General features: G+C 38.0%; 1 protein-coding gene across 1 annotated transcript in view; it reads right to left on the bottom strand.

The window, feature by feature from the left end:
* The window catches only part of PIGK (phosphatidylinositol glycan anchor biosynthesis class K), a 64,369-nt gene extending 58,549 nt beyond the window's left edge, over positions 1 to 5,820 (bottom strand). Inside the window, exons 1-4 of the mRNA XM_058842754.1 lie at positions 5,671 to 5,820; positions 4,154 to 4,207; positions 2,034 to 2,125; positions 341 to 476 (exon numbers count right to left, since the gene is read on the bottom strand). Coding sequence (XP_058698737.1) covers positions 341 to 476; positions 2,034 to 2,125; positions 4,154 to 4,207; positions 5,671 to 5,769 — 381 coding nt within the window. The 5' untranslated portion in view covers positions 5,770 to 5,820. The remainder of the gene's footprint in view (positions 1 to 340; positions 477 to 2,033; positions 2,126 to 4,153; positions 4,208 to 5,670) is intronic.
* Between the last annotated feature and the right edge of the window lie 10,378 nt (positions 5,821 to 16,198).

The following is a 16,198-nucleotide window of genomic DNA, read 5'->3' as shown; positions in this document are numbered from 1 at the left end:
CATATACGTAGTAATTCACTTGCACACCAAAATTTTCACAGTAATTTTTATGTTGGCAAGATGAGACACTGAAGTAATTTCCATAGAAAGTTCAGTAATGTGATTCTATTCCATTATTTAAAATAGATACACTAAACAAGTCTCTAGTACAATGAACTTCAAACTCAATATCAGGGAGTGGAAGGGTATGTGTTTTAGACTCATCAGCTGATAATAAAAGCCCAGCCCAAAACCAGTTATATGAACAGAAAGACTTCCTTAGACTTCACAGATGCTGCATAAATCTTTAAACTAACACTAAAAAATAAAGACTCAAGTGTTTTAACTGAAGCACAGTTACCTCATAGCTTCTGTAATCCACTTCCACATCATCTCCATAGACATTTAGCTCCATGTTTTTATGACTAAACACAGTAGCAGGTTTGGGATTTCTGGGATTACATGCCATATCATCTGCCAGCATCAAGACAATGTGACTGGAAAAAAAGAAAAAACAACATTTCAGACATTCTACATGCTCAAATCCACATAAAAATTGCTGTAAATGCTAAATAAACCAGCTCTCTCTCTCATGGTCTTCTACAGTGTCTTTGAGAGTACTCTTGACCGTAGTCTAATGTATTGCTGGCTTTTTGAGATTAATTCCAGATCTCTGGATATGGACAAGAAATGGACCTTGCTACTGAACAGAGAAATCTCAGTCACGCCATAGTTCTCGCAGTATTTCTAAAACTCACACCTACTTTGGCTTTAATGGTGAAGACAGACGGATGCAAAAAAGATGAAAGTTCTCAGGAAAGGGCAGGACTAGTGACAGAATTTCTAAGGCACTGCTGAGGTCACCTGCGCTTCAAAGGCTGCACAGGAGCGAAGACAGCTGCTTCTGAATGACATGGGCAAGAACAAAAGGTATTTTTCAGTGCCTTTCAGCCCACAGCACATCCACAGTGGGTTCTCTTGGATGCATCTAAAAACTGAGTATTGAAATCCACTCTTTCAAAAACCTTTATTTCTTTCTCTCTTTCTTTCTTCTTCTTCTTTTTCATATAATAAACACAGCGAACAGGATGATACTGCCAGTGCATTCATAGTTGAGTTGGAGTTTACTGGGGACTCCAGTTGTGCAGTTTTGGACTTGGACAAAAAAATGCCATACTAATTCAATCCATCAGGATATGCATTTTGCGGTGATGAAGCAGGCTATACTTCTCTAGGCAGACATGCTGGAGAAACTACCAGTCCTCTAAACTACCATTAAAACCAGGGCCACAAGGAATTCTAGAGGAGCCTATGGTACATACAGCTCCTTACACAATGGATGCTGGTGCCTCAAATTCACTTCCACAGTTTTGATAGAAGTAAATGACATTCTGAACCAGCTGGATGGAACTGTGCCAACACCCCTAGAACTTCCAGTGGGAACACAAAGAAAAGATACTTCAGAACCTTTCTACTCCTGTTGTCAATGAAGAGATACTATTCTAGCCCTTGTGCTATCACTAGAGAAACACAACTTGTATGGACAAAAAAACTGGTTTCTCAAAGAAAATCAAGAAAAATGGATTTTTTCAAGGCAACTCAATATATAGGAGTTGCTCCTATAGTTCAGAGCCTTTAAAGACTCAGCATAGTTACAGATGTGGAAGTCTTACATCTTAGTACAGTCACAGTTACCAACATCTCCACACTAAAAAGAAATTAAAGTACAGCAAAACTCATCTCTCACAGTACTACTGTCATTGCTGAATGCATTTAGCAATTTTCACATTACACTTACACCAATTTGCTAAGTGGTACATTTTAGTGGCTATATCTAATTAGCCTATTTCAAATGGAAATTTTATTATGCAACTTGTTGCTTTTCCTTTGGAACAACATTGCTGCACTTTTTACCACACTGTTGTACTTGCATTCTTTCTTTTTACTTTTATCCAGTTAAACTGGAAAGAAAAATGTATTTCCATAATGCTTCAGATAGCATGAGAAGTTTAATAGCACATTTGGAAGAACTGGATTCACCAAGATTCCCTCACCTATCAGGAATTCCCAGTCTCTTGACACTTCTGTACACTGAGAGAGTATTTGCCACGTGACGATAATTAAACCAGAATCGAGATGTACACACCTTGAAACAAAAAAAAAGCATATTAAATAGTGTAAAGATACAAATTGGCCTGACACATTGCATCAGAACAATGTGACTATTAAAGGAATATTAAAAAAATAGTAACAACTCAGAAAGAATACAGTAACACCAAGAAACTCATGATATAAGTTATGTAAATCTTGTTCCAAAGCAAAAAATTCTGAAAATAAAAGTTAAAAAAAATGTCCCTAGCGTACTGACTCAAGATAAAATTGTCATAAACCCTTACTAAATATAGAAAGTGGCACCTTAGAGAATAATTCAGCAAGAGTACGTGGATAAGCTAAATTTTTTCATTTGCTTTCTCCTTCCTTATCAAATGGAAGAGGGATCAAAGGAAGAGTTCTCATCTCAACAGCAAATCCATTGTGGGGCCATTCTTCCACAAAGGCACAGGTGAATTAATTCATGCAGAAAATATACACAGAGGAAAATGCACTAAGGTCACTTGCATTCATGGAGTCAAAGTAAGAGCAAAGTGAGCTCTAACTAATACAAATACAAATGAATCTGGATACAAATTTTCAGAATTCAATTTCTACTGTTCTAACAGGCAAGGGATCAGGGGTCATTCCCTCTACTTATGCACTCCCTAAATCAGGTTCTGATTCAGACATTTCAAAAGCTTCTAAAAGAGGTGACTTTAAAACCACAAAAACAGAGATGCAGGAAAAGGCATTTAGACAGTTTAATTTTCCAGCTCTAAAAGTAGAGCTGGAAATTACACTACACAGCATCTCTTTCTCTACTCTTTTCATAAAAAGAACTGAGTTGTAGCTTAAGTAATAATAAAATTCAGCCTGAAAGGATCTGCTTATGTCTCTCTCATCCTGTCAGTTAGGAATTCAGAAAAAGCCCACAGGAATCAGTCTATGAAGACATCTTGCCTTTCAGCAAGATTTAAAGCTCTGAAAACAAACTGTATCCAATTTAGCTGAGACATTGCAAGGCACCATCATCTGCTCCCGGCCTCCAGTACCTCCCTTACAACACAGTGGAAAGTGTGTCTAAGCTTTAAATGCAGTTATCCATGCTGCAGCACATTAATTCAAGCTATTGATGAGGTGGGATTGCTCTATGATCACAGGTTTGAAGTGCCTGTCAGCAGTAAACCCCTCCCTGCTTTACTGTTTAAAAAATTAGTAGCAATTGTTACAAAACTTAACGATGAGCCACTGAGAAAATAAAACCAGCAGAAAATCTGTTCAGCCCAAAAAGTATAGGTCCTTGGACCTAATTTTCCACCTTCTTTGTGTGTATTTATGGGTACTAATAAAAGCATCTATTTTTTAATAGAATTAAAATAGTATGTTATGTTTTAATAGTTTCAAGTTTGTACACTGTAGAATATAGAAATTATTTCTTCAATTAGTTACTGTTAACTATCCTTTTATATTGCTCAGTTTTAGTATCTTGAAAACAAACAGCTGCTACTGAGTAATTACAATAGTGTTCTGAAACAAATTAGTCATTAAGACCTGAATTGTGATTAAGAACCAATTGTGCAGCATGATTCAAAGCTAATAAAAGTTACATGGCAAAGAAAAAGAGAATTAGGGTAAGAACAGTTGATCTAAACACTATGTTGCCTAAATTGATTTTATTCCCAGCCTGTTATCACAAGTTAACAGATTGAATAAGAACAGAAACTAGATATAAACTCTATCTGCCTGGTCAAAGAGACCACACTTCCCTGGTATCAGAATTACACATTTTTTGCAATATGCAATATGCTAATTTAACTATTTTAATGCTTTCAGAACTTTTGTTTTATGAATCCTGCCATGTAGCTAGACACATTAACTGCTTGAAATTTGGTCATATTGAAAAGATAATTTCATTATAGTGTAATAAATCTGCAGGCACAATTTCAAATTTATTCATTTCCAAATGTTTATTTTTCAATTTCTTTCAAATGAGCATGACTCTTGAATGACTGCTGCAATTGTGGCTCCTGATGAAAAACTGTTAACTTTATTGATGGAAAACAACCTGGACCATGCTTACCAAAACTGCCCAGTTATTTGTATGTCCACTTCTAAAAAACTGCTCTGCTCGATCCTGAAAGATAAAATACAATTTTAGATTTTTCAGCAATAAGAAAGAAATGACGAGTCATAGTTTTGTTATTTCCACAACAGTGTTCAATGCATATGTTTACTATGTATTAATACTAAATAAACCTTAGAAAAGCTAGAAGAGAGGTCTTTTACTTAACATTTGCACATTTCATGTGAATTATCTGCTCCAAATCTTTCCCTGAAACTTGCTACAGAACAAAGAGGAATTTTTAGTCACTTGCACCTTAGTTAAAACCAAAAGCCCACACACCTCTACTCCAAAGGACACTCCAAGAACAAAATAATATGAATTATCGACCTACAGTCTCATCCTTAGTGAGAAAAGCAGCTTGGATTCAATTCAATTCAATTTTCAAAAGCAGGTAAAAGAATCTGAAGTTCGAACCCACTTTAAATCCAAGGTGTTTACCTTCCAAAATCAAGATTTATGACAGCAACCTTCTGTATAATTTGTATTCTCCATAGTTCCCACTTTCCTTTGGAGATGAGAGGACCCTTGCTCCTTAACAGAGAGCATAAATCAGGACATGAAAAGGGGCTAAGACTTCGCAGAGGTCAGGGACTAAGTCTGTAACAGGGCAACAATCCAAATCTGCGGACTGCTAAATCAGACTCAATATATTAACTCTGAGGAGTTCTGGGATGATGCTTGTGCTCTTATACAAAACACAGAGTAACAGAAATAGTGTTGTACTTCAAGCAGAAAACAACCTGCAGTTTAATTAGTCATCCAGAGCTTGTAAGAATATTTCTATTGTTCGGGGTGCGGGGGTTGTTCGGTCCTAGTTGTAATTAATTTCAAGCATAACAACTTGTTAATAACGCAGAATTCAAAAGCAAACAACACTCCAGATGTAGCGTGGGCACACTGCATTAAGCTAATTGCTGAAACATGAAATTACTCCCACCTGACAAACCCACTGGCACCTGCCGCGTGCAAGCGCCTCGCACCTGCGGCACGGGCACCGGGCCGGGCACCGGGATGGGCACCCCGAACCCGGCCAGCCGGGCCCGGCTGCGGCAGCAGACACCCGCTACAAGTGAGCGCGTGGCCAAGGAAAATTTCAGAGACTCGCAAAAGGATGAAAAGCCTGGGGGTTTGTAACTTTCAGCAGCTTGAACAAGGCACGCGAAGCAGCCAGGCCGCCCAGCACCAGCGCTCTCGGCACACAGCGCCCCGCGGTTCCGCCCCGCCGGGCGGGGCCGGGGCCGGCTCCTCCCGCCGGGCCGGCAGCGCTGAGGGTCGTGGCTCAGTGTCGCTGCCTGTCGTAGCGACAGGGCCTCCCCTGCGTGCCGCCAGCGCCTCCGGGCAGCTCCGCGGGCAGCCTGCGGGCTCCCTGCCGGCGGTGGGGATGCGATGGGGACGCCGGCAGCACCGAGGCCAAGGCGCCGCCCGCCCGCCCGCCCGCTCCCAGGTCCCACCGCTGCTCCCCCGGCCCGTACCTGGGGGCCGCCGGCCAGCGCTGCGCCGCAGCAGCCCAGCAGCAGCAGCGGCGCGGCGGCCGCGCGGGCCCGGGAGGCGCCGGGCACGGCAGCCGCCATCTCACCCCGCCTCCTGCGCGGGCCCGGCCGCCGCGGCTGCCGGAAGGGGGGCGGTGGCCTGTGCGCAAGTTCCGCGGGGCGGGAGCGCCGCTTGTCCGGCTGGGCCCTGCCCGCTGCCGACGGCCCGGCTCCTGCTCCGAGCTCGCTCGGCCTCCCCGGCTCTGGAGAGCCCGCCCCAGTCCGGGTTGGCGGAGCACAGGCGGTAATGGCGGCAGATCTGGCCGCTGCCTTGGGCACACGAGTTCACCGTGGCTCCGTCATGAGCTGGTGCTGGAAAACACCGGCCGCGCATCTCGCCTGGCTGGCTCCTGCGGGTGTAACAGCAGCCGTTTCTCAGCTGCCTTCCAAAAATTCCGTGAAATCCTGGGCTCCCTTGGGGTCACTAGAGGGCACGGCGAGCTGTGAGCCGAGGGTGTCATCAGGTCTCGGTGGCCACAGGGCTGCCTTGGAGAGCGGAGGGAGAAGGACCGTATATAGCAAGGGATATAAAGCTAGTTGGTTTGGTTTTTTTTAAATGAAGCCCTGCTGTAGCTTTGCCTGTAGTGCATGCATCCCTCAGAGCTGACACATCATCAGACTTTTATTTCAATGTATTGAACCACTAAATATGATTCTTTTATTTCCACTATCTCATGTTGTCACTGCTTTGTTCAATTGCCTGATGCCTGTTATTAATGAAGATGCAGAATCGGCCCTGAACCATGGAAGCTATTTCCTGTTCCATGTACTTGTCACCAGCAATGACCTTCTCAAACAGGTGCACATTTCCATGTATTGATGCTGGAATTTCAGTAGCATCGCATTTGCTATTTTAAAGCATCACCGGTTTCCTTGACAAAAATAATCACCTGTATTAGATTTCTCTATAGATTAGATAATAATATTATCTATAATTAATATTATAGATTTTCCTATAGATATTACTCCCTTCAGAATACCATAGCCAGCAGCTTCTGTTGTGCCTGAACCCTGAACTCTTGTGTGAGCCTATTGTGAGTCTACTGAGAAGTGCTATAGTTTCAATGTCTCTTGGTGCCTTCTTGTAAGCTGCACTGTTTATCTTCCAGAAAGCTAGATGAATTTAGGACCAAGCTTAAGCTTTTTTCTTGTCCCTTCAAATGTTTCCATTTGCTCAAGGATAATGCTAAAGGATCATTTCAAGCACGTATTCATGCAGTTTGGTAAATTGGTAAGCTGATTTCATGTGCCTTGACTCAGCACCTCATTAACTTTCTGCTTCCATGTGGAGGTGGCCAGAAAACATGTGACAGAAGGTCTGAGCCTCTGACTGAACTTCCTTCAGTACTTCCTTGCTCTTTGCATTTATTACAAATATTCATCCTTTGGTAACATGCACCTTTTCACACAGAAATAATGCCAGCAGCAGTATCATGATGATGCATCTTTGAACCAGACGTAAGTCCTGATGTTTGTACTGTGTGAAAGGTTGTCAAATATGGACAAAAGGTGCCTTTTGGCTTACCAAGAAACATTCCTGATGTGAGAAGTAATGAACGCCTTTTCTGTGAATAAAATTTTAAATCATCCTGTTTGCTTACAAACTCCTGAACCTCCTGAAATTTGTATCAGAGGTGACCGTAATTTTTTCATTCACTGGAATGCTAGATTTTATAATTTTAAAGCATTATTTAAAGGTCACAGTTGTGTGATTTGCTGCTTAAGAAAATAAATTGAAAAAATGTGAAAAAACAGTTCTGTGGCATTGGAATGATAGAAACACAGGTTAAGAGCTGTAGCAAATTTTCTTTACTTGAAAGATGAGTTGTGTTTCTCATGGTTCCATGTAGCTGGGTTTGCAAACACCAGAAAGGTTCAGCTGGCTCCTGATGTAGAAGTGTAGCTGCAGACTCCCAGTTCTTGTGTCCCCTGGTGTTGTCTGCAGTGTGTGAGCAGTGTTTGGATCAGCTACAGCCACACTGCAGGGAATACTCTTTGATTGTAGGTGTTCAGGTCCTATTGCTGCCTTTCCATCCCAGGGCAGAGGCAGCACTGAATTAAGGCAAACTCAGTTGCACAAGCTCTTTGGAATATTCCCAAAGAATGGCCATTATTCCCTCTGATTTATATTCTGTGTAATACAGTATATCACCTTCTTAGGTCTGTCTCTGGTTTGCCTTCTGAATTCCCTTAGCCTGCTTGAGTGTATTTTCTAATGGATCTATTTCTCCTTCTACTTCTGGCTTTTATTTCTTTACAGGCTCAATCTTTCTGGGCTTTAGTATTCATCAGACATGTATGAGTATGCCAGTGCTTCAGGCAGTACTCCTGGAGGTGGTATCACTTCTCTTTTTTTTCTCCAGTAAGACAGTACCAACAGCTTTGCTTCATTTTTTTTATCTTTATTCCCTTAGGCAGCTCTCAATACACGCTTCCATGTCTGTGCAGGATTTTTTTGTCTAGAAGTAAAGCTCTATGCTGTCTGCTTCTGTTTCTTCGTTCTGCTTTGTTTCCATGCTAATAAAAGTACTTTCCATGCTCTGAGTGTTTTTAGCTTAACCTTTGCCACAATGTGTCTTGTACTTCATGGTGAGTAATTAGAAAGGACACCAAATGTGTATCCCAAAACGATTTGTAATTAAAACAACTGTTTATAAAGCTGCTGTAACTGCAGCTGGTATTCACATTGGTGCACATCTTGGTGCCCTTCCAGATTCCTTCCTCCTTCAGCAGGTTGCTCAGGCCCTAATCCTCTAATCTACACCCTCTAGAAATTGCCCTTTATGAACCATCTGTCAGCTTGCTCCTGTCCAGCATGGCACAAACAAACCTTGCCTTCTACTGAGGAGGAGCAGAAATCCCAAGTGTAACCCCATAAACTCCTAAACCAGGGATTTATGATACTAAGAGTTCACCTGACACTTTTTGATCATTAACTTTTTTTTTTCTGTACCAAAAATACCAATTAAATATCTGTAATTTTTTTTTGTATTAACTTTGATTGTATTACCTCTTTGTATCATAGTGTATCTCTCCCTTCTTCTATCCTCTCGATCACTGTTCTGTGTCTGCTTTCCTGTTTGTATTAGACTTGCATGTACTGTCTGATAACTGTCTACTGTGTGAGAGAAAAAAAAAATCTATCTTTGGCTGTGTTTATAATGCTTCCAAAAGAAAAAATAAATGAAGAATGACATAAGTCAACAAGAGTGATTCTTAAGGAATCATCAATAATAGCTCAACTCTACTATCCCATTAAAAATGCAGATTTATTGCTTTCTTCATTTTTACTGTCAATACAATAGATTAAAAAAATGCCAAAACAAGTCTACTGTAGTTTGGTATCTCAGCTGATAAAATGGCAACAGTAATTAAATTATTGATTGATCTCATTCAGGGTTTTTCCCTCTTCTGTTAATGGAAGACTGGCTTCACTACAGAATGTTCATACTTTGAAAATATTTACAATAGCAAATTAATACTGATAAAAAATAGGTAAAATTTATATGGTGAGAGTAATAGATTCAGAACTTCCAAAGGAAAATTATTTGAAAGAAGCCTTGTTTTCTTCTACTGAGCTGAAAGGGTTGTACTCAAGGGTGCCTGTCAATAGATTCTCTTTGTACTCTGGCTAAACACAGTAGACCGTACACTTCTGTTCATCCCTAGTATCAAGTGGCTTAACTCTACATTGGAATCAAACTAGACAGTATTTGTTACTGTTATTTACAAAGTGGGATTATAGACATAATGTTTTACAGGCCTTCTGAGGGCAGAACACAGGCAAAAACGTTGAAGCCTGCAATGAAATTCAGTTGACATTTGTTCTTAATGAATTAACCATCTACCTTGTCAACAGTTCTGTTCTGTCATTAATGATGTAAATACTACCAGGCATCAAATTTCCATACTGTTGAATTGTGTAGTAAACCAGTATTTCATCTTCAGAAGACACGAAGTTACCAACCATTCCAACAGTTTATTCCGTTACTTTTTTGGTAAAAAAAAAAAAAAAGGTAAAATATAAGAAAACAAAACATGGAAAAACAGTGGCATCTTATTGAGATAGTTTATGAGGTGAATCACATTTAGTCTTTGTGAATCGGTATTTTTCTCAGTAAAGAACGCTGAAAATATTTTATCAAAGCATTATTAAAAGAGCAAATTTGTGAAAAATATAGCAGTACCCCCCCCCGCCAATGTATTATCTATTTAAAACATTATTTAAAATTACCCTCCCCATTGTATTTATTCATTAGTATTTCAAAAGGGTTCATTTTCAAATAGAAAATTCATGGCCTTCTTAATTAGGAACAAGATAAGAATCTTAATTAAATTGCCCTAAATAAAGCTAAGTTTAGAACCAGTTTTACCTTTGACTTCAAGCAGTGGATAGAATGTTGTGTGTTTTAGAATCGTTAAGAAGTCATCACTTTTATTCCACTGCCAGTTCTGACATCTCTGTGATAAATCTCTCCTGTGTCCTGAACATATCGAATTCCTGAGTGTCTCAGGAAAGTCCTCCCTGTAGGGATTGAGCTGAAGTGGACTCAGCTCTGCTGGTTAAATTAACTCAAATAAAGGGCAGTGTTGCTGATAGACTCATTTGAGCTCCCAAACCAATACTTAAAGCTATTGTGTGTACTCCAACTATGCTTCAGCCTGCAATCTAAATAAAACCTTTTGTCTTTCAAGTAATTGTCTTCATTTGCAAGCAAGGGGTTTTGTATTCCATTGGGGACTACTCATCAGCTATAGGGAAAAACAGACAAAACATTTGAAAAAAAGGCAGAATGCACATCAGCTTTACCTGGAAAAAGTTAATATTATAAAAATCTTATTAGAAATAAGATCTCCAGTGAGCCCTGAGTCAACTTTATAAAAGGTTACTCATACTCCAAGTATACTAACATTGATTAACGTTAAATATTTGTACAGTGACTAAAACTGAATCCAGTATATTGCCAGGAAAGGTTATGCAGATCAATGTGTGATGGGTACTGAAATGTCATTAAACCTGAGTAGTGGAAGAGTTGAGAAACAAAATATAAGACAAATCCAAAAACAGGCTGTTAAACTATTTAAAGAAATATTCTCAATTAAAGGAATAACTTAATATTTTAAAATGTAAATATACTTTGTTGTTGTTAATGTTTATCCAGGAGTTTGGGGGAAGGGTAGATTGAAACAGCCCAACAAATTTTTAGACAAAACCTTACTTGCAGTTTTTAGAGCAGCTGCTCGACAGCGGATCAGCAAACCTTAATAATTTCCAGGTCTACTCAAGTTGCATAAAGCAGAGAGATCTTTTTGTTCTCTCTTTAGCTTCGTTTACCAAAATTGTATAAAAGCTGCTGTGGATTAGGTGGAAAGTGCCCATGCTGAACTAAGCATGGAGTATCCTTCAACAAACTACAAGTGCTATCTCCATGCTCTTGGAAATTAAAAGTATATGTTTCTGTGAGCTCATTTACCAGAAACTCTTCCCAAGCACAAATGCCAGAATGACTTCATAAATTGAAATCATAGTGCTTGGCAGCCAGATTATGCTATTATTTATAAAAATGAAGTATTTTTGAAATTTCTTTCTGCACAGGTCGGTAAAAGGCCTTTTCACCATGACAGTGCTGGCACTCAGCACAAGGTGGAATTTTACTTGAAAAATTAAATGAGCTATTACAAATCAAAAAGTCTGGAAAAAACCAACATATTCAGCAAGAAATTGCATCACTGACTTGTCAACCCACCAAATACTTCCTTTCTTAAAAGCTGAATTGTATGGCCTAAGTTAATAAGAATATTGTGCAGACTGAGAACTGTCCACACAAGAATGCATTATTGTGAAATCTATGGACATTTTTCTATATTGTTTTGCAACTCACTAATAAAGAATTCAAGCCTCTTGTTTTTACCTGTCTTTTATCTTTGTGCTAAGGAGTGTATCCTGATGACATTTTTCTAACTGAAAGAGACCATCAAGAAAAAGACCTAGTGATAATTAGAGTTACCAATACGTGAATATGTGCCTGTCATTTCTATGTATCTGTCCTGTGACCTGAACTAATTGGTGCTGCAGCTAAATATCTATATTACATGAAAATGCAAAAGCTACATTTACTGCAGTTGATGCTTTATTACATTTTAAGGTAGGCATTTGAATTTACATGTTAATTCAAGGTGATTGATTTTTACATGGAGAAAAGACACCAATCAGTCAATCAGTTTCAATTAATCAGTGCCTTAATGGATGCATTTGCAAAAGTATTATCTCAGCAAAAATCACCTTCTTGCACTTGAACTCTCTTAGTTATCAAGGATTTCCGAAAATTTCTCTCATTATAATATTATGTAAATGCTAAAGAAACCCCTTGCATTTTAGCTGCATGTGCATATTAACTATATATCTCAAAAAATAATAATACATCTCTTTACCAGGTACAGAAAGGTAAGGATTCCAGATCTAATTTTCACAAACAGAACAAATTATTAAGACTATTCAGAATAATGACATCAAAATTATTATATGAGGTCAAGGATAAATAACTTTCCTTGCTACTTAGCTTTAGAATAAGGATGGTAATCATCTGGCATTGTTAAATGTAAAAATAATTAATGCTTTTTAGCTGTACAGCACCTCATACAGAAAGATCTCAAGGCAGTCAGTGTTAATTTCATGTCATTTCAAGCCTGGATAATTCAAACACTATTCAAAAATTTGGGGTTGCTAATCTGTATTAATTTTTGCTTTCATCTGATTCTGTTTGCCTGCATATTTCCACAAGATTAGGAAAACAGTTTAATTTTTTTAATTGCTATATATTACCATGTTGTAAGAAACATTTTAAATACAGATTCTTCTCCATGGATCGATTTTTGTCACATAGGAGACTGAACATATTTTGCCTTCTTTATATCCTCACCTAGGAACCAGAAGAGTATGGAACTATCTTTTCCATTTCCTTCAGTAATTCTGTGTCTAGTTATGATGGTCTAAAATCGCCATATTTGTTTTCAAATCCTTCTGTGAAATAAATTAATCTTCATTCATTATGCTATTTATTACCTGTGAATTCTAGCAACAAAATATATTTTCTCTCTCATAAGAGATCCTCATATGTCCATAAATTAAAAAATTTGTTTTGGAAAGGAAGTATGTCTCTGTGTAATGCTGGTAATACTGAATGGTAAAATTAGGATATCTTCTCCAGAAAGTGCTCATATTTCAATAAAAGAAGTCAGCTAGGGAAGCTGTACATTCTACCTCTGCAGATCATGTTTCTTTTTTCCCTAGCCCAGAGGCTGATAGAGTAAGGTTCCAGTAGAAAGCCAGTAATCAGTAATTTTCAATCAATGTATATAGAAAAATGTCAGCTACACTACAGGATACTTCAGAAAACAATTTCCAAAACTGATTTGAGGTGATTTAGCTGTATATTGTAAAGAAAGGAGTAATTTAAGGGTTCTTTGAATATTCAAGTCTTGTCCAAATAATACCAAGTCAGCTGTAAGTCAATGAGCCAATGACCACTTTGTCAAATATGCAAGAGCTAAAATTGTTGCTGTTTTTTTTTAATTCCTGAACATTTTTTTAATAAATTAGAAAACTACAGCCACTGAGTTTCTCACTTGTACATCTGGGACATTTTATAGTAACCTGCCTCTGCCTTGAAGGAGTTCACATAGGAGCAGAACTTCTGAAAACAGTGATCCTTAATTAACTTCTCCTGAACCCTGCCTTGTGTCATGACTCCAACATCCAGCCAAGGTGGATTTGCTTTCCAGAGCACAATTCCCTAATCTCTTACAAGGTATTAGTAAGACAGAGCCAAGGGTCCTGTGAAGCCCTGCAGTTCAACAACTATTTCATTTTATTGGGTAGCATGACAAGAAAAAGAAAGGTCTTGGTGATTCAACAGGTGCCAAAGATTATTAGTAATTTCCAGTGTTATAAACTACATGGTGTTAGGTTCCATCAAATACTAAGCTGAAACCTTTTCTTCCATTTAGCCAAAAGTTTTCAACCCATGCCATGTTGAACCTGAGTTCAAGTTCAACCCTCATGTGATAGTTCCATCAACAGTTATCTTTGCTAATAAGCCATCTGGCAGGGTGTCAGCTTCTATGGAAAACAGGTGTTTGATCCAATTCTCATTTGTTATACTGTCAAGAAAGCATTCACTGAAGTTGGTGACTAAATTCAGGCAATGTTCTCATACATCAGCAGAAAGACAGGATGAATTTCAAATTAACATTAAAACATTTATATGGTTAAAGCATTTGCCAGTTTCTCTCACGTCTCTCAACTTACCCCATTGTATCTTCAGGTGCAATTTCTTTATCTTGCCTACATTCTATGTTCTGATTTGTACCTAATCATTACATAATGTGCATATTTTAATCTCTAGATACTGCATTCTATTCATTGCAATGCAAGAACAAGAAGTTAAAGGGATGAGTTCAGGAGGATTAAATAATTTTAAAAATTACTTAGGCAAAATTAAAATCCTCCCCCCTGCCCCAAATGTGTTCCTTACAGTAGAATTCAGAGTTGTGAGCCAATACCTGCCAAAGTTACAGCCTTTCTGGATCTAGAAAAGAGGGTTTGGACAGTCATTCCCCACTTCATTATGGAATATAAAATACAAAGAGAGCTTTAGCTCTAGAAAAACTAACTAGGAGAAATAAACACCAATGGCTGACCAACATTTTGACAGCTACTGCTCTGTGCTGAATACTGGATACACACTAAATATGAAAATAGGAAACTACTTTTTAGCAGAATACTATAGTTATCACCATGGCCACTTTTGAAAACAAAACATACCAATGTTATTCCATTGTGAATTCTAATTGTAAAAAATTGCCATGTCATAAAACAAGACTTTTCTTAAGATTTATTTTATTCTTTGGAATACACGTACCAAACATTCACCTGACCAAAATTAATGGTCCTCATGTTTGAGTAGTGAAAAAAAACCTGTCTTTATAAGTGTCTTTCATGCAAGAAAATAGCTCATTCAGGAATCTTTCTTGGCCCTAGGTAAGACACAAATTATATCAAACAAAATTATACTTTTTTTCCCTTTGACTTGACATCGCAATGTTTTGAGCCACTGCAAAAGATATAAGCATCAAAAAATGTTGAAGTTTCCTCAGTATGAGCAATCCCTGAAATCATTATGTGACTTTTCTAAGCCCTTCATACAGGAAGATGGTATTACTTGCAATTCATTTAGTTTTCTGTTAAAAAAAAATAGTCAAGATGCTTATCTTTTCAAGAGCTGTACTTTGTGAAAGATGATTTTCAAGCAGGGAAGATTTTCATTGTATGACTGAATAACAAGTTATAGAAATAATGTATGCCAAGTAACAGGAACTTTGTAACAATCTTGAGCTCCATAGTGTTCCCAAGATGAGTTCTATAGATGTGCTTGAATTCTTTTCTATTCCCACCACCACCACCCACAAGTCATTATTCAGTTCAAGCCTGCTTTATTGACTGAATTTTGCTGTGGTTTTTTTGTGTCTTGTTTTGGTGTTTTTTTCCTACAGCTACACAAATTCCCATAGCTCATAAAGAATAAACTGGATGAACAGAAATTATTAACAGGGGACAATACATAGAATAGAACCTTATAATCTATGGTTGGATCCTTCAGACTTTATTGGAAAAAAAAACACACCACATTTTTAAGTTTTTGAAAATTCATAGCCACTGATTTGTGTATTTATTAATCAGTTACTGAAATTCAGGAATATAAGATAATCCTCCCAAAGAGCAATTTCTGTAACACTGTGGGAAGAGCGGAAGATTCAGTTTAACTGACATGAAATAAAAGCAAAAAGCATCAAGAAGCTGTAATGGATCAGACAGAAGGTCTGTGTAAGCACTCAATCTGTCCTCTCCCCAGTACTGAACCACTGCTTTAGGAACAAGGAAAACCTCTACAGGACCTCCTGCTTTTCATCTCTCAGAGATATAAGGACTTTCTGAGGTAATAACCTCGAAGTTAGTAAGTAACATAATGCTGTAAAATATCCTCATGCTATCGAATTACTATAAACCAAATCAAGGATAAAAACTTAAATACAAAAATATGCATTATAATTGAGAATTATTTAAGAAATGTTAACAAGACAGGAAAAAAAAAGCAGCAATTTACCTTGAAAATAAAGATACATAAAAATAAGAAAAACAACTATTGCAAATACTAGAAGCTGCAAGAAATACATGTGAGATATTTAAGAACTGTTAAAAAAAATGAGAAGGGAAACAAAATGACATAAACCCCAATGATCAGAGGGGAGCAACAGTATTTAAAAGACCTGTTTTTCCGAAGAAAGAAAGAAAACAATCCTTCCAACATTTGTGCAATATGCTTGCACAGATTTGTCAAAAGCAATTGAAAGACGTATATATTTCTGTTCTGTATATAAATGATCAGATGATGTAATTATACCATAGCATGAT

Source organism: Poecile atricapillus, chromosome 7 (genome assembly GCF_030490865.1).
Source record: "Poecile atricapillus isolate bPoeAtr1 chromosome 7, bPoeAtr1.hap1, whole genome shotgun sequence".
NCBI classification, from domain to species: domain Eukaryota; kingdom Metazoa; phylum Chordata; class Aves; order Passeriformes; family Paridae; genus Poecile; species Poecile atricapillus.
Note: the sequence above shows the minus strand (reverse complement) of the source record. Positions and strands in the feature narration are given on the sequence as shown.